We start from the raw sequence: 19397 nt of genomic DNA, 5'->3' as shown, positions 1-19397 counted from the left end.
CAGAATGAATCCCAGGCTATTTGCATGGATTTAAAAAGACTTGTGTATGAAAGTAAATTATTCAAGGCCATGTTCCCACTCCCATTGACGCAAAAGGCAAAAAACAGGGAAAGCCCGATGATTGAGCCCTAAAGTTTTCATTGCAATATGGATAGAGGAGCAATATTTTTTTTATTTAAAAGTGGACCCTGGCTCAAAGCAATCTACTATTTACCTATATATCAAATATTGCACTCTAAGTCCGTTTCTTTGGCAGGAAGATGGAAACAGCTAGCCAGCTGAACAGATATTTCTGTGCATCCTCATTTATGAACTTACAGCAAAACCCCACAAATGGTGTCAGTTTTATAGTCTGTAATTTTTTTAAAGCAGTTTATTTTCAATAAAAACACTGGCCAAATTTTACTGTTACCCTGGCGCAACTTTTTGATGTTGTTGGCATTACATGGTTGCAGCCACAGGCAGACTATGGCTTGTACTATTAATATTATTCTAAGTCTTTTTCCTCAATAGCACCAACATTCATTTTGTGCCACTTTTCCTTGAAGGTAATGGAAACACAGCCACAGCAGTTTTCACTGCTGGTAGGGAGATGCTATCATCCCAGGAACTGCAGTGTTTATAAAGTTGAAGTAATATAGTGGCTTGTGTCCATGTCCTCTTTTCCCTCCTCCGGAGACTGAGGCAAATAGGGTTGGGTTGTTTTTAATATCTTAGGAGCTAAACAAGCTAAATAAATAATTAGTTCTTCATGACTGAAGTTTGGATCTGGAAAATTTGCACTTCCTCTTTTCACAAAGTCTCAGTGATCAAGCCTTCTGGGTGAGGCTGCGATTACACAGCTTCATTCCCATTGCTGCTGCTGCCTCGTGACATTTTTTTCCTCGGTACATTATTTAAATTGTGTCCAGAGAAATGAGGTGATCTGTTGCAGTTTGTTCTCTTGGAAGCAATGGGGAAGTTCTGTGGTGTAACATAAAACATTCTATGCACTGAAGATTTTCTAGCTTCAAAATGACAAGCATAGGATGGAAGTGGCTGAACTGGCATTGAAACTGGAAGTTTGGCTGCTTTGATCATAGCCACTGACTGGTTTGATTAGAGTGTCTTCTGCAATTTAGGCAATCTTTAAATAGAGACTTTCCCCTCACCGTGGTTGACCTTTCCAAAGGCAACATTTATACGGTAAAAATATCCCTAACAAATAGAAGTTAAAAACCCAAAACAAAACAAAAAGCCATAATCGTTTTAAAAGTTTTCAAAATAAATTCTACTGAGGGAGTTAGAAACCAAAGATATGAAAAAGGAAGTTGCTTGCATAATTAAACATTCAGTGAGAAAGAAGAATCCCTAATTCAAGTACTGTGTTAAAGAGGTCTATATTCTGCTCCCTTTTATGCCTATGCAATTCCATGGAAACTGGTGAAGGTGCCTGAATATATAGTTGTGCTACATGGATGTAAGAGAAGGAATAATTTGGCTCTTCTAAAGAGTCCAAAGGGAGGTAGGTTGCTAACCTGCTTTGAGAGAGACAAGGTGGGTGAGTGAATATCTTTTATTTGACACACGTCTGTTGGTGAGAGAGACAAGCTCTCAAGCTTCTGAAGAGGAGTTCTTTGTAAGCTCAGCCACTTGAAAATGCATGACCTCACCCACCTTGTCTCTCTAATAGCCTGTGACCAACATAAGCTGCAACATAAGCTGCTTTTAGGCAGTTTGGAAAATCTCATCAGGTGCCTAATACCTTTTAAAAATCTGGTGACAGTTTTACTGGTATCCTAAAGAATGAGGAAAGAAAAGAAGCAAGTTTCCAAACAAAAAGTCCATTGCTTTTGTAGCTGAGGGTGGGAGAGATGTCTCATTTCTCATCACATGAGATCAGAAGTGGAATATCCATATTTGTGTGAATGGGTAGGGGCAGCATGAGACGATCCACCAGTGTGTGGATGGCAAAAAGGCTTATTCAGCAGTTTAAGCCAACAAATCCTCAAATAGGATTTATGAATGACTCAGCCATTGTGCGTAGGCCTTCTGTGGGATGTGGGCAGGGAGGAGTTTCATCTGGTGAAGTGTGTGTTTTGCAAGCTGTGGCACTCAACCATTCCAGACTTCTGTACGCTTTTAGGAATCTTGCATACCCCTCATGTTTCAGCTCATTTAAAATCTACTTGTGTAAAATCTACCAAATTAGACCAAAAACAAACAAAAATAAAAGTGTTATTGGTACACAATTATGGAAAAGTTGTAAACTGTCTCATTTTTACCATATAATTTTAAATGAATTAAAATATATGAACATAATATTTACATTTCAGTGTACAGTACATAGAAAAGTATAATCAAGTATCCATATGAAATTTTGGTTTGTACCAACTTTGCTAGTGTTTTTTATGTAGCCTTTTATAAAACTAGGTAAATAGCTAGATGAATTGATATTCCACCTAAAAGACCTATGTCTTCCCCCAGACATACCCCTGTTTGAGAACCCCTGGTTTAAAGCATGCCCCGGTATTACAAATATTTAAAAGCAATCCAATTTCTACACTTCTCTGCCTTTAGATTCCCCAGATTCCACAAGTGTCTTGTGAGATGGAAATTCTGGTGCACATGTTTTAACAGTTAGTACATTTGTATATGTATCGGAGGGGTAGCAGTGTTAGTCTGGATCTGCAACAGCGACAAGGAGTCCTGTGGCACCTTTATAGACTAGCAGATGTATTGGAGCATAAGCTTTTGTGGGCAAAGACCCACTTCGTCATGTATCTGACGAAGTGGGTCTTTGCCCACGAAAGCTTATGCTCCAATACATATATTAGTCTATAAGGTGCCACGGGAATCCTTGTTGCTTTTACGTTTGTATATATCTGCCTTGATGTCCAGGCACAGTTTATTGCTCCTTGATTAGAGGATCTTGGTAAGTGTGAGCACACAGAGACAGATATGAGCAACACAGCGTAGGCATGTTAAAAGAGTTAACCCTTTTAACTCTGGGCCTGCTGCCGGCCCCGGGGTCCGGCCACTTACAGATTAACCATTTTACATCCCTATACAGAGCATTATTTGGGAGATCAGTCGCTGGACCGAAGTCTCTTCTGTAGCTCGCTAACCCGTTAAATTTGATGTATCCATAATTGGAATCTTTTCACTTTCAGGCTCAATCACGCCGCTGGCTGCAGAGCAATGGACCTATTAACATGAACCACTACGCTAATAAGAAGAGTGCTGCAGAGAGCATGTTGGACATTGCTCTTCTGATGGCCAATGCATCCCAATTGAAAGCAGTAATGGAGCAAGGACCTTCCTTCTCATTCTACATCCCACTGATTATTCTCATCAGCATATCCCTCATACTTCAGATTGGAGTGGGTGTGCTGCTGATATTCCTTGGTACGTATTAAGGATATTGTCATTTGTTTCTCCAGTAGGATTCATCCTATTTTTGCATTTTTTCCTTTGGGAAAGAAAACTATTTGAATGGCCTTGTTTTAGAAGAGGTTACAGTTCAGCTACAGAATCCAGGGAACATTTTCACTGGGGAAAGTGGGTTGCTGATAAGTGTCCTCATTTTCAATTGCTGACTGCCAGAAAATGGACTTCCCAATGTGGTTGGAGGAACAATGAATTTAGTTAAATGCAATGCACATAAAAAATCTATATAGGGCAGGCTTTATATGCACAGTAGCCTCATGCAGTTAGAAGCAACAGATTGTTAAGGAATGACCAAGAAGTTATCCTGCTGTTACAGAATAAGAGTATATTACTCCTCTTCCCCTCCATTACCACCAAGGACACTATCATACTCCACACCCAATTACCAATGTTACAGGTTTGATTACTTATAAAAGACAGTGGTATCCTAGATGTTTTCTTTAATTTATTAGTGTATACACGCCCCCAGCACCAAATTTCTTTTACATTGTTGCTGACAGCCAAAGACATTATCAGCTTTTACTCTGATGTTACGTGTCCTGTTGGCCAAAAAGACAAGATGAAGTGATGGTGGCTTGATGATGGATTAGATGTCTCTGGTGTGAAGACATTCTGCTTCAGCTGTTTGTTAGTTAGACCATTCCACAAATAGAATCCAGGGTCTTGTCTTTAAACAATTCTCTAATAGCTCATGGCTGTCAATTCATTTCTTTCAAGGAATTATATACCTATAAGAGATGTTAGAAAGGGTGAATCTCTTCTTGGGTTTAAGTCCAATAAATACTTCAAATATTCACTAGTGTCAAAACCTTTAACAACTTTGGCATCCTTGAGTGTATCTCTTTATTGTTCTTTGTACTACGTGTGGTAACCAGAATGTAAGAATTCTAAAATACTCCTTAATGCCATTTGTTGTACTACATGCAGTAATATCAGTTACTCTATTTACCCCATAAGGCTGAGAGTTTTCAAATAAGTTGATGATCTATGCTGATGTCTAGTACTCAGGAGGACCAAATTCTGCTATTAGAGAATTGTTTAAAGGCAAGATCCTGGATTCTGTATTCCAATCCCATGGTTGTGTTAGTGATCTAGCCCCCATTTTGGCAGAAAATTCCAAATCAATGGTGCTCAAGAACTATAGCCCAGAGTTTGCTAACATGCATCTATGGGATAAGATGGGAGAACGGCAAGAGATATGCAGGCTTCTTCCAAAACATTTTTGAAAGTAGAATCATTTGAATTATCACTGTCAGAATTCTTGATAGTCGTTGCATATACTTTACCATCACAGGAGTGAGATAGGTAGTAAGATTCCAACGTCACTCTACTAAGCTTTTCTAAAAAGGCTTGTATCTGGGGCTAGAGCATTCACAAGAATCACTGAGTCAAAAGGAAAAATATTTGCAGCAAAATATTTATATCCAAAATATTTGCAGCACAAGTTTAAAGAGTTGATCTGAGATGCTTATGCAGATTACCAGAGGAGAAGCTTAGGTTTTCACCAACCTCCTCTCAATAAGGAGCTGCGCCAACCCTCCGGAATGCTTCCTTTCTCAAGGCCTCTCTTACTCCCAGGGTCTTCTTCTCTAGGGCTATGTCTACACTGCAGAGTTTTTGTGCAAAAACTTGTGGAGCGTCCACACTACGAGCCCATTCTTGTGCAAGAAAAAGTACAGTAAAGTGTAAGAACACAAGGCTTTTTGCACAAGAGCTTGGTCCTGCCTTGAGGGCGGGGGGCTGGACTCGATGACCTCTTGAGGTCCCTTCCAGTCCTATGATTCTATGATTCTATGAAGAGTTATTCTTCTCCCCATGAGAAATAAGCCTTTTTGCACAAGAGCTCTTTTCTTGTGCAAGAAACCCCTATGGCTAAAATGGCCATCAGTGCTTTCTTCCACAAAAGAGTGTCCACACTGCCATGGATGTTCTTGTACAAAAGCACATCTCTTGCGCAAAAGCACATGGCAGTGTGGACGCGCTCTTGTGCAAGAACTTTATGCGCAAGAACTCTTGCACAAAAAGTTCTTGCATAAGAAGCCGGTAGTGTAGACGTAGCCTACGGTTCTAGTCTAAGCAGTTGCTGCAGCCCATTAGAATAAGTGGGAGTCCTACTGACTTCAGAAGGCAGTGGTGTCAGCCCTTAGCTGCTGACAACCATATACATATTAACATCACTCATGTAGATTTTAGGGGCTTTTTTTTAAAATTAAGTCTGCAAGATGTGTTTTTTCTAAAAAAAACAAGAAGTCTGGTGGGACTTAAAAGATTAACACATTTATTAGGGTATAAGTTTTTGTAAGATACAACTTACTTCCTCAAATGCTGAAGAGAAAAGAGAAAAAAAGAGATACAGGGAAAAGAAAAAAGGAAGGGAAACAGAGAAAGCAGAAGTTTGGAAAAGTTCACACTGGGCACACTGGGCACTTAAAAAAAACCCAGATTTCTCATCGATTGTTACTTTGGTTAATTAGCTTTCCATGCAGTATCTTTGAGGTGGCCATCTCCTGTTGCAAAGGGGAAATTCCCAGTTAGCAAGGATGCTTGAACTGTGGTGACTTTGATGTGCTGGTGGCAGCTTTATTTCTCTCTTCTCATCCAGCCAGGGGAATTGAATGTCTTTTCCAGTAACTGGAGGAGAGGGACTTCTAAGGCCAGGTCTACACGAGAGGCAAAGTCAAACTAAGGAACGCAACGCCAACTACATTAATAGCTTAGCTGGAGTCAACGTACCTTAGTTTGAATTTCCATGGCGTCCCCACTGTGGGGAGGTACTCTACTTCCCTTACTCCTCATGACCCAGTGGAGTACTAGAATTGAGGAGAGAGTGACCAGCGATTAATTTAGCAGGCTCTTATTGACCCCTGAAAGATCGATCTCCACAGCATTGATCTTCCAGTAAGTGGAGACAAGGTGTACTGACTGCAATTCAAGTCAGATAAGAAAGAGGAATGATGATGGGTTACAGAAAGTAGCCTGAATGCAAGGCAAAAATTATCTTTGTCATCAATTGAAGGGGTCTTCATTGTAAACATGAGCACCAGTCGCCCTAAGAGACTGGTTAGAGCTCAGCTGTTGTTGAATAATATATCTCAGCAGCAGCAGAGGCTGCTTTTTAACATTTACATCTGTCTGGGAGACTGAAATTTTCTGTCAGATGTGGACCTTGCCCCTCTGACACATACCGTTTGTCACCTTGAGAGTGGGCTGCTGTAATGAGCTCTGTTTGGGGCCTACACCCAAGCTCTGTTCAGAAGCTAGAGATAAGGCAGCATGCTGCAGTCCACTTGGTAAACAGAGTGGTGTGCAGTCAGCATGTGCAGCTGATGCACCAAGGTCAGTACTGGCTGTCTGTGAGTTTCCAAATGTTTCAAGTTTTGGCATGGCAGATAAAGCCTTGAATTCCTTGGGGCATTCCTATCTGAGAGGCTTTCCCCCAGTGGCACTGTCGAGATCAAAAGTGGTCAAGCTGGACTGCCCCTTGGTCTAAAGGAGGGAGTGAAGGCATGAGGCAATGTTATGGCTGCTTGCCTTTCACAGTGAAGATCTGGCTGTTGCTTCAGTGTGTGCTTGCTGGACAGGTAGGTTAGCTCTCTGGCTAAACAAACCCTCCGCTCCTTGCCACGTAGTGCTCAGTCCAACACTCCCCCTCCCCCAAATGCTTCCTTTCTCAAGGCCTCTCTTGCTCCCAGGGTTCTCTTCTCTAGGGTTCCAAGCAGCTTCCCCCAGTTGCTCAGGTGAGGCCCAGAGTGCTCTCACTGAGCTCTGCAACGAAGCCATGGCATACCTCCTGGCAACTCCTTCCCATCTTTCCTTGCTATGAATCTCTAACTCTCCTCAGACATGGGAACACGAACTCCCAGAATTCCCCTGCTCTGGACTGAACCAGCAACTTGGCCATGAGCCTGCTGTAAAGGACCATTGGTTCCCTGCCACAAACACAAAACCAGTTCAGAATATTTTAGCTTTCTGGTTCTAGGCTGCAGGCAAGAGCATAAATGGCCTGTCCTTTGGAGACCCTGGTTTTCTGCATACTTTCCCCTGAAGATGCCATGGCAGTGCTAACGGCATTCAGAATGGAATGGGAAAAGAGTTTTTTGCAATAGTTTAGGTTGCCTGAAGTGATAATGGGATTGGATTACTGTGAGACAAGGCTTACGAATACCTGTACTAAAGAATGGCTGATGTTAGCTGCATGGATAGTACTATAATAATGAAATAGGGTTCCTATAATTCCATCTGAAATCTCAGAATTCTGCTTTAAATAGATGGAGCTGTATTTTACCTACTTCCTTGCCTCCAATTTTGACAAATCAGAATGACAGCCCTCCGCAATCTGATGTCTAACACATGAGATCCTCTAGCTATATATTTATCGCTGTCCCCTTTTCTACCAGCAGCCAACCCTAAAAATCATTTTTCTTCAATACTACAAGAAAGGAATTCCAGTTAATTGTCTGGAACTGTTACCCGGGGTTCTTTCAACCCAAGCCTCTCGATAACTTTTACTCTCTGCGAGGTGGTGTCAGGAAACAACTCAGGGGAGACACGGTCGTCTGACCGATAGATGGATGGTACAAATGGGACAACACAAGAGTGCTTTCACTTAAAGCTAAACTTTACGTAGTCTCAAGCACTTACACACGTCCGCAACAGGTTAGTAAAACAACCCCACCCTCGATAATTACCGAAGTTGAGTGTGGCTCTCAAGTGTCACCGAGCAAGCTTCTGATGGCCAGTCTTCCGTCTGCCAGTGGAGACAAAGATGCGTCCAGAAGTGAAGAGTCCTCGAGGTGTCCCTCCAAGTGTTCCCAAAATTGTCCCCCCAACCCAAACTTTCCTTCCTTATTTATCCATTAGTATTACAATAACATGTCACTCAAAAACTTGTTAGGCGAGCACTTTTTAAAGGTTAGGCAACAGGTTTTCTTCTGATCATCACTTTCACCAGATGCGGCTTTTTTCTTTTTCAGAGACTTCATGCTCGGGTTCCCTGATAGATATATGTCTTAGGACATTTAGACAAACTTCCTGTTTTTCTTAATGTATAGCTCAGTGATTTCACTAGAGATTTGGGCCTCAGGAAGGACGAGGGGTCAAGCTGCCCTCTCTGTGGCACGCAAACTCCCCTTCTTCCCCCTCCCTGACTTGGGGTACGTCTAGACTACCGCGTTTTGTCGACGGAAGTTTTGTCGACAGATACTGTCGACAAAACTTCCGTCGACAAAGAGCGTCCAGACACATTGAGTTCTGTCGACAAAGCAAGTTGCTTTGTCGACAGAACTCCGTAGTCTGGACGCAACGTTACAGGCAATAACACCTTCTGTCGACAGAGTTCTGTCGACAGAAGGTGTTATGCCTCGTAAAATGAGGTATACCAGCGTCGACAAAACTGCTGAGTTCTGTCGACGTTATGTCGACAGAACTCAGCGGTAGTGTAGACGCTGGTATAGTTTTGTCGACAAAAGTCCACTTTTGTCGACAAAACTAGGTAGTCTAGACACACCCTTGGTCATGCTGTTTAGGCCTATTTTGGGCCTGTTAGCTTGGTTGCTAAAGTTCAAGCAGTAAGCAATAGTGGTTCAGGTACATTACTGGATTTGCTGAAATCTCCCCGTACAGAACTGCCAAGCCATCATAGTGCTTCCAGGAGAAGTCAGAAGACCTCTTTCCTCCCCGCCCCCACCCTCCCCCTCCCCGTGTTTTCAGGGTTGTATATGCAGTTAGCTCCCAACAGTTCTGGTGTCAATGTAACTGCAGAATAACTGAAATGGTCAAACAGACCCCCCCACCCTTTCCCAGCTGCCGCCACCCCACAGTGCTCTGGCTGGCCTGGAAAGTCTTTCACAACACTCTGCTTCTGGGAGCAGAGCTGAGAACTGGGGGACAGACCCCAGAAGCCATTGAAATCAAGACCGTTTAGGACAGCACTAGTGTGGACACAGGGCAAACCTGCAATAAGTCTAGGGTTGCCAACCCTCCAGGATTGTCTTAGAGTTTCCAGGAATTAAAGATTACTCTTTAATTAAAGATTGTCATGTGATGAAATCTCCAGGAATTCATTGAATCAAAGTCAGCAATCCAGAATGTTTCAAACTAATTTAGCATGGCTAACCTGGATTCGCTGAACTATTTATACTTTCGCTCAGTTACAAATGGCTCAGTACTAGGTAGTTCTTGAATGTTTATAAGGTCCAGATGCTAAACTAAAAAAAAATCCAATTTGATTTGCATAGCAGATTTCACTAACTAAATGGAATTTTACATCCTTACTAGAAGGACATGTGATCATGCCACCTGGTACTGGAATCCATTTTTAACTTGGTGTTTTTCCATGGGAAGGGGCATGCAATACAAAAGATTGTTGTCATAGGAGAAAGGCTATTTAAGCAATGGAAAGCTATGAGCCTTTGTCTTCAGTGGCTTTTGGAACTGACTGACACACCCTGAGAGGATAAAAAGAACTTTATAGAGCTGGAGACTGAAGTGAGAGTAAAAGATTTTGACTCCAATTTGAAACTTTTACTTGAAATAAGAATAGCTGTTTAGAGTAAGCATTTATATGTAACCGTTTTCTTAGTGAATTATAACTAGTTATGCATTTTCTATTCATTTTAGCGTAGTAACTTTGATCTCTCTTTTTTCACTTGCAACGACTTAAATCCTACTTTTTTGTATTTAATAAAAACATTTTTGTTTATTATCAAGCCCAGTGTAAATAATTGTTACCTGGGGGAAGCAACCACTGTGCATTTTTTTTTATTGATAAGGGGAATTTACCTTATGAGCTTTCCCTGTTTAAAAATTTTACAACAAGAAAGAGATTTATTTGGGGGGCTTTGGTCCCACTTAGGAGTTGGTTTCTTGGGTACTGAGCCCTTCAATCTGCATCTTCCCAGAGCTGAACCAGTTCAATGTCTGTTACTCTGCAGGAGGGTGGTAACCCCAACTCTGTGCCTTTTCTGGGGTGGATCAGAGGATCTGGCCCAGCAGGACAGGGTGGTAGGGAGCCCCAGAGAGCAAGAAGGGGGTATCAGTGGCAAGCAGGGGCGGATATAGGGCAGGGTGGGCGGGGCAGCCGCCCCGGGCCCCGCGCTTCAAGAAGCCCTGCACGTGGCGTCACTGCGCATGCGCCATGGCAAAGGGGGGCCCCGCGAAATTGTGCTGCTCTGGGCCCCGCAAAATGGTCATCTGCCCCTAGTGGCAAGATCAGCATACTGGAGAACAGTCTCAAGGAGTCTAATGTGATTGCACCCCATCACAGAGGCCTTCACCAGTCTAATTGTATATTCCTTTATTTGTCCTTCCCTCAGGAGTTCATGTAAGGAAAAGTGCAAGCAAACAAAAGGAAAGAATGTTTAACCAGCTGATGATCAAAATAACACTGACTGCAAACTGTGATGGTTTGAAATTACATCTATTCAACAAAGAGTGATCTGTTTCTGTTTTCTAAAAATAAAAACCAGAAGCAGTAGGAATAGCCATCAGTGGGTGGGGATAGGGAAGGCAGGAATCTCACACTGGAAAAGATGTGGGAGAGAGAGAGATGATTGGGCTATCAGGAAAGGCTAGACTGCCCCTTCTGGCATAGGAGCCTAGACTTTATTGGCTCTCATTGGTAGATCTTCTAAATGAGTGGAGCCAAGTTTTCAAAAGGTAAAATAATTTTAAAAAATTAAAATTTGCATTATGACAGTTTTCTTTTGGAAGGAAAGATTAAATGTACCAGAGGGATTATTACTGTTCCAGGCATTACGGATATCTTTTCTGTAGGCCACATTCTGCAGCAAGCTACACACAGCAAGTGAGAAGAAGCTGCACAAATGTGTCTCTGATCAGAACTTGGCTGTTACCATATTAAAGGATATTACACATTCTTCAGAAATGAAAGTAGCCCCCTTAGATTTTGTAACATTGGCTGCAATGCTAACTTCCCCTTTTGCAGGACGCATGCATCAGGCAGGTAGTGTGAGGGGAAAAAAACTGTATAAGAAATAATAAAAAGCTTTTTACTTTTGCGTAAATATGTTTTGATAGTAAAACACTGGTTTTCTCATTTTCTTTGCAGTAAAATACGATCTTAATAACCCTGCAAAACATGCCAAGCTGGATTTCCTCAATAACCTTGCAACTGGACTGGTATTCATTATAGTAGTTGTGAATATTTTTATCACTGCCTTTGGAGTGCAGAAACCAGTGGCTGGAACAGCCTCAAGACAATAGGGAACAAGAAGGTGAGTTATGAACCTTTCAGATTTTTTCCTATTGCCATCCACCCAACAGTGCACCTTCATACAGCCTCCCCACTCCTGAAAATCATGTTGTATTAAAAAAGTGACCATTTCCCCATTAAAGACTATCTATATGATCTCTGTAGAGAGCAAGTGTATTCTTCACAGTGTTCTTTAATCAGATTATAAATACAAGGGATTATTGATTAATATGATTCTGGATTTTTGGATGCAAAGTACAAAAAAAAAAGACTCAGACACACAGAAGAGTCTTGCACCTCAAAAGGGGTCCTTTATATTTTCCCTCTGTGAACTCATAGGGAGCAAGCATTTCTCAGGAGAAGCCTCTCCCTCCTCTCAGTGCTGATGAAGCCAATCAAGGGACTAAAAACTGTACTTTTACCTTTCTCCTACAAAAGTCTTTTTACTAGGCAGGATTGCATTTGCAGTGTTTTGCTATCCCAGTCAGTTATTAACACATGAAAGAATTTATCCAAGTTACTGGTGTGGTTTATTGTTAACCCAATGTAGTGTTGTTAGCCAACAGCAGAGACGTTTGACTTCATTTAATGTGCCCTATGGTTTTCCTGGGATGCACTTCTTTCCATTTGTAGGAAGCCCAGCCCAGGAAATTCTGCACCACAGGTTGTTTTGATAAATGTGTTAGAACATTATTATTCTCCCACTTGAGCAATCTGAAGCTCTTCAATGTGGAAGATATTTACAATCAGAGCCTCTTATTTTCATCCTCCTGCATAAGTGTAGAAGAGTTGGCATAAGATCAAAACATGTCATGCACTTCATAACCCTAACACCAGTCAGTAAGAGCTGAGACCAGAATGAGTGAATTCTTCCTCTCGGTCCAGCACACCTTCCCCTTTGCAGCGTACCATGAAATGCTTAGTAGAGTCTTGAAGCATGCTCAGAGCAATTGCTTTTGTGAGAGAGCTATGTGTAGCCAGAACATATTGGCTACGTCTACACTGGCCCCTTTTCCGGAAGGGGCATGTAAATTTCACGAGTCGTCGTAGGGAAATCCGCGGGGGATTTAAATATCCCCCGCGGCATTTAAATAAAAATGTCCGCCGCTTTTTTCCGGCTTTTAAAAAAGCCGGAAAAGAGCGTCTAGACTGGCCCCGATCCTCCGGAAAAAGTGCCCTTTTCCGGAGGCTCTTATTCTTACTTCAAAGTATAAGAGCCTCCGGAAAAGGGCACTTTTTCCGGAGGATCGGGGCCAGTCTAGACGCTCTTTTCCGGCTTTTTTAAAAGCCGGAAAAAAGCGGCGGACATTTTTATTTAAATGCCGCGGGGGATATTTAAATCCCCCGCGGATTTCCCTACGACGACTCGTGAAATTTACATGCCCCTTCCGGAAAAGGGGCCAGTGTAGACGTAGCCAGTATGTGTACAAGAAATAGTTTGAGATTTTCCAGCTGGCTTCTAATCAGCTGTCCAGAGTGTGTAGATAATTTACAGGGGGCATCAAATCTAGATGGGTTTTCCCAGAGACAGGAAAAGGCACTTCATGCTCCAGGACCATTTCTTTGCCCAACCTCAAATACCTCTGTCAGGACGGAGGCACTAAAAGACAAAAATGTAACTAGAAACATTTAAAATTCAATCCTACCTATTTGTCCCTAACCCTAGTCTCAGGAATGGCTTTGTGGTTGACGTCGAAGTTTAAAAAAGCCACAGCATGGGACAACTATCTGGCATAGAAAACTTTAGCTGATGTGGATAGGATATCTCTTGGCAAAGCTAAAAGGAACAGAAAATAGAGGTTGATAAGATGACGTACTAACCAAACCTAACAACAGGTATTTCTTCCAGCTCTACCTGTAACAACAGACTGATATTCTAATACAATGGTTGACTCACCACTGGTATGGCCCTCTCATGGGACAGGCAGTCTCACAAATAGGCTGGTCCCAAATGAAACTAGATTATAATAGATAATAACCAACATCGTAGACTCTGTGCAGAAGCCAGCCAGTAGCCAATCCCAGAGCACAGGTGTCCTCTGTTCTCTGTGAAGAGCCATTCATTTACTAAGCAGCGACTGTCTCCTGCACCAAATTTTAGACTTATCTGGTTTCATAGCCTCTCTCCAACAGTGTTGCGAGGTCCTTCACAGCTACAGGATTCAGCAGGTGAGCATTTTAATGAGTCTTGCAGCTGTTACATAGCTGTTACATAGGCCATATGTTTCCAGGCTTCACAAGCCACTTCTGCTTTGTGCAGCATTAACGTGCCAGGCTGATTTCTGAGTCAGTTATTGTACATCACCCCTCTTAACCTGAACAAGTGCTTCCTCCTGCAGATTTCTAACACCTGCCCATTGAAGGTGCGTCTACATTGCATGGTAGGTTGAAATAAGATACACAGATTGCATATCTTATTTCAATGTTATTTCAAAATAGGCAGCGTCTACACAGCACTTATTTTGAAATAGAGCAAATAGAGCAATAGAGCACTTACTCCTCGTACAATGAGGGTTACAGGAGTTGGAGTAAGAAGTCCTCCAGCTTGACAGTATTTTGACATTATTTTGAAATAACACATGGGGAGCTGCTGTAATAATAATTTCTTTAATCTGGCTTGGAAAAATCTAACATGATCTAAAGGCTGGAAAGGTGAATTTGGAGTGTTTTTTAAATTGTGGGAGTAATTAACCACTGCAACAATTTAGCAAAGGTTATGGGCTCAGTACTTCAGTGACCATTTTACAATCAAGATCAGATGATTTACTAAAAGATCTGCTGTAGGAATTATTTGGGGGAAATTCTGTGTCCTGCAGTATCAGGAAGTCAGACTGGTTAATCACAGTGGCTCCTACTGGCCTCAGAATCTACGATTTTTTTGCCCGCTGGCACATGCAGTCTTTGCTAAAATTAAAAAAAAAAATCCGCCCATTCACTTACATACAGTTTTTACAGGTCACTGAAAGTAAATCTCTCCTCACTGAGATTTTGGAAAAAATACAGCCCCTGGTAGTCAAAGGAGAGTGTCCACTGGAAGCAAGGCCTTATTTGGAGAGCTCCCTGAGTCTGTAACAGGCACAGGCATTGGTCTGCTCATGAAGGACTATGTTGGGATGTAACTTGTGAAGGACTGTGCTGGGTGGAGTTGGGAACCTTCCAGCTTTGCCTTACGTAAGGCCCACATGGCAGAAGATTTTGATTCCATCACAGAGGGAACTTGTGAGTCACTGTAATTCTTACATAACTGAGCTTAATTTTTTTGCTTTTCGTTTAGTTTCAGAGATCTGAACCATTGACCTCTCCTTTAAGTACTTCTGCACTTGAGCCAGTTAAACTTGGACACAGAAGGAAAACCTGGAGAATCTGAAGTTATTCAAACCAGCATTTTTGTTTCCTTCAAATGGCTTGTTTTCTGTGCCTGGAATTTTCATCCTGTTACACATGTAATATACTCAGTTTATAGTGGAAAGTCTGAGAGTTTTAACTGCTAGTTCATTGATACTATCTTCGAAGAGTCTGGCATCTCAATTTCTATACAAACTGGAGTTCTTCAGAGAGATGTGCAATGCGAATGAATTAACAGGGAACACAAAGCAATGGCATTAGCTCCAAAGGCATCTTGGACATCTCACTTTTTCTGCCTTCTGTTTTCTTGATGGCTGAGAAGTTATTCAACAAAATGTGCTCTAATTTCTACTGTGGAAACCAAGGGTCTGAAGGTCTGGCAGTTACACTGTCCTAACCTCTCTGCAATGTAACTAAGTGTTTGTATTTCCGTATTGCTGTACAGGTTGCACCTTTCTAAACCAGGACTCTCTGGTCTAGCAACATCCATGGTCCGGCATGACCTTGGATGTTCCTTGATGAGAAGTCTGGGAGCAGGAGGGCCAGCAGCTGAGAGCTCGGCGCAGCGAGTCTGGTGGTGGCGAGTTCACAGCAGCCTAGGCAGCAGCAAGGCTGGAACAGCCCGGGCAGCAGCAGAACATGATCAGGGCTGCCTGGCACCTGGCAGGGGAGCTGGGCCTGCGGCAGCCCAGACGGAGAAGCCTGGGAGGGGCCATAGCAGCCCAACAGAGGCAGACCGACTAGGGCCTTGTGCTGCCTGGCAGCAGGACTGAGATCGTGACAGTCTGATCAGTAAGGCTGGCAGCGAAGCCTAGGATGGGACTGGCCAGTAGGTAGCTTGGCTGGGCTGAGGGAGCTGGCAGCGGGGAGGGGCAGTGATCTGAAGGGCTGGTATCAGGGGACCTCCTTTGGTCCGGCAAATTCCCTCATTCGGGACTAGTCAGGTCCCGAGGGTGCCGGACCGGGGTAGTTCATCCTATAGTGGAATGCCTTTGATATGTGAAGGTGGCCATGGCTAATTTTCCCCCTCTTCCTAGGGAGCAATTAGTCTCTTCAGTTAAACCAAAACTTCACCTCTTCTAAGGTAACAGGAGAGGAACAAAAGTTAACCTTTTTTCTAGCTAGTTTCTCTCTCACCAGAACTCATTGACCCAGATTCTGTGTCACTAGATCACAGGGGCCTGCATAAACCTGCTCTCCCACTGGGGCAGGGTCCTATAAGTGGTCCCTTTGCCTATTTCTCACTCAGTCACTGCTCTCCTCCAATCCATGCAGGCTGATTATTTTCCACACCTCTGTGTAAAAAAGCTGCCATAGCTTAGCACCACTAGGCAATTTAAGGGCAGAGGGTGACCTTTATCCTTGCACTGAGGACAGGGCGAGACCTCTCAGTTCTTAAGTCACACATAACCTATCCAATCAGGGTATAGAAAAGCAAATTTCCCTCTGAGAAAAAACCTGATCTTGGCACTTATTTGCTTTTGCGAGATTGTAACTGATCTTTAACATTTTTGTAAAGTAATAAATGTAAAGACCAAGAAAAAGATCATAGAGAGCTCATATTCCCTGCTGGCACAAGAAGCACAATTTTTTCCAAGGGCATACTATTGCTGGCAATGGTGTATATTGTAAGTTCTGCCACGGATAGCCTTTTAATCCTTTTTCTTCTAATTTATTATGTTTGCAAATAGAAAGATTTTAGTGTCCTTGCATTTTAACTTTATTGTAGATATATACATTTATACTAATATATTTCTTGTGTTGTCACTTTATTTTGTACATTTGTAGCCCAATAGGTTAGTTTTTTAATATCAGTACTCATTTATACTTTTAGATTGATAATCCTCTCTTCTATGAATACATGACTAACTGGTCTTAGAGATTTATCTTGCTTACTGTAGATTACTTAAGAATTATCCTTTAACTCCAGAAACAAAGTAATCAGGTTAATATTTTTCTGTATTGCTAGTACAGGTTGGACCTCTCTAGTCCAGTAGACTAGAGATCTGATTGGTGCCGAATTATCCAAACCAAGGGAGGTCAATATTGTCTGGCAGTATTACCAACACTTCCACTGCTTATTGGGCTCTTAGAAGACATTTAGGGCTAAATTAGAGCTAAATAATAACACAGATCAAGAGAGCCAGGACTGGTGGCTCTAAAAAAACTTTATGGGATTGCCAGAAATTTGGTCACACCCGTGATAAATGGACATCCAGCTAACTAAAATCAAGCCAGAGCACTGATGTTGCTGGACCAGAGTGCCATTCTAGAGAGGTTCAACATGTAGCAAAATAGAGAAATTCAAGCAACATAGAAGCATATTATACTTTTCTTGCTTTGTGCTTGGTCAGTTTTTCTGCAGTGTTTTGGAAAATGCTGCTTCTAATGATGAGTTATATATATTTAAATGTAGCTGAGAGTGACCAGGGGATGAGCACTTAGCATGAATTTGTCCAACAGTTAATTTATCTTCTGTTAAAATGTATGAAGGAATATCAGAGGGTGTGTCTAGACTACATGGGTCTGTCGACAGAGCCATGTAAAGTAGTTTACTCGACATAGTCAATGAAGCGGGGATTTAAATAAGCCTTGTGAAACGAGCTTTACAGGAGTGGTTGACAAAGGCTTCCCTTGTCGACTGCGCTGCGTCTAGACTGCCGTGCTGTGCCGGATCAGCTGATTGTTGGCACAGCGTGGCGGCCATTTTTATTTTAATGAAGCGGGGATTATTTAAATCCCCGCTTCATTGACTATGTTGAGTAAACTACTTTACATGGCTCCATCGAAACGGAGCCATGTAGTCTAGACACACCCAGAATGTACCTGTATTGTATAATAATCTCAATAATATATTGCAGTGTATTGACTCGTAAAAAAAATCATTGCTTGACTGCTTAAAATAAAGACGCTTCCATTAAAAAAAAAACTGTAAAACTGTAGGGGGAACCCTACTGAACATGTAGTTACCATAAATAACTATCAGCGAGTGGCTTTGATATACACAACTGGGGTGTATTGCGTGTACAAAAGGTAGCAAAATATAGTACTATGCTACATAACATGTAAGCAGCCATTGTGGGCAAATGATTCTGACCCTTCAACTCCAGTTGAGATCCTAATTATTTCTGAATGCCAGAGTAGCATGAATTTTTTTAGGTGCAACTTTCCTCTTTTTATTGGTAAATAAATCATTTTTCTTACTTTTGTTTCTGGTTCTCATTTACTCTTCAATTTTAGACTTTTTATTGCCTTGCCTGATGTAAACCCCTTCATTGACTTCATTCGTACTTCACTGACCCCACTGGAGTTTCTGCTGCTTGTGCCAGGTTGGAATTTGGCCCAGGCTATGATAGAGAAGCACAAGGGATACGATTTCCTCTACAGAATCATGCTGCTGCCTCAGCTACATTCAACAGCCTCTGGGGATCTAGGTTTTTTACTCACATCACACTTATCTCTAGAACAATCATTGGGGCTTGTATATGACTTGACCAGGTCAATTTCCCTGCTTTTAATTTTCTCTAAATTCTCTCCATGTTTTCTAGATTTTTGTGTTTGATTCATTTGTCTTCTACATGCTGTCTGTTTCTCTTGACTTTCCGCTATCTGCCAATTTGTGTACATCTGCCCTTGGTACCTTTTCAGTTTCTCCTTGCTGTTTAACTTTAATTCTCATTGCATGCAAGGGAACAAGCTGTTTCCATGGTTTTTCCATGCAAACATCATAGGAACAGCTGTTTTCATAGTATTTTCCGCCAGGAACATATCCTGCCCTCCAGCTGCTGATGTTATATTGGGGGAATATAATCTACTGGATCCAAAACAAGAAGTGGTGAAGTTATGGCTGGATACCATCTGTTTCCAAAGGATTTTGGGGGTTGAGGAATCTAATTGTACACATGTGAGGGAGGGTAAAATGTACCATAGCTTAGAACAACAACAAAAACACGTCTTGGGTATCAAGAGCAAGGCATATATCTAGAAATTAAGAGCCAGATTTTCAAGACAGATGACCTACCATAGCAGCCAGATTTTCTAGAGAGCACAGCTTCCCATTTACCCAGCCTGCTGAGCTCTCAAAAAATCTGAACCATCAAATGTCATAATGAGAGCTGCGACTTGTCCTCAACTATGAGTTCTGAGCATATGGAAATCAGACCCTGAGTAAGTAGCCTGATTTTCAAGGTTCCCGGGCCATTGTCTTTAGATCTGAATAACTTTTTTCAGATGAAAGGGGTGATCGTTTATTGCCATGTTTTTTTCTGCAATTAAATGAGAATTGAAGACATTTTGCAATCATGCAACCTATAGTTTTTAAGACACCGAGGCCTTTAAAGAGCATTTATTTTTTATCAGGCAAAAGCTTCTCCAAGTTGGTTTCACCTATAAATAATTTAGTCTTGCTGAA

At 42.0% G+C, this 19397-nt stretch overlaps 1 protein-coding gene across 1 annotated transcript in view; it reads left to right on the top strand.

The window, feature by feature from the left end:
* NINJ1 (ninjurin 1) overlaps nt 1-18190 on the top strand; it is a 35478-nt gene extending 17288 nt beyond the window's left edge. The window contains exons 2-4 of the mRNA XM_075938935.1: nt 3153-3387; nt 11498-11663; nt 14916-18190. Coding sequence (XP_075795050.1) covers nt 3153-3387; nt 11498-11652 — 390 coding nt within the window. The 3' untranslated portion in view covers nt 11653-11663; nt 14916-18190. The remainder of the gene's footprint in view (nt 1-3152; nt 3388-11497; nt 11664-14915) is intronic.
* Nucleotides 18191-19397: the final 1207 nt, after the last annotated feature.

This window comes from Pelodiscus sinensis, chromosome 11 (assembly GCF_049634645.1).
Source record: "Pelodiscus sinensis isolate JC-2024 chromosome 11, ASM4963464v1, whole genome shotgun sequence".
NCBI classification, from domain to species: Eukaryota; Metazoa; Chordata; order Testudines; family Trionychidae; genus Pelodiscus; species Pelodiscus sinensis.
This window is presented reverse-complemented; position numbering and strand designations above follow the sequence as displayed.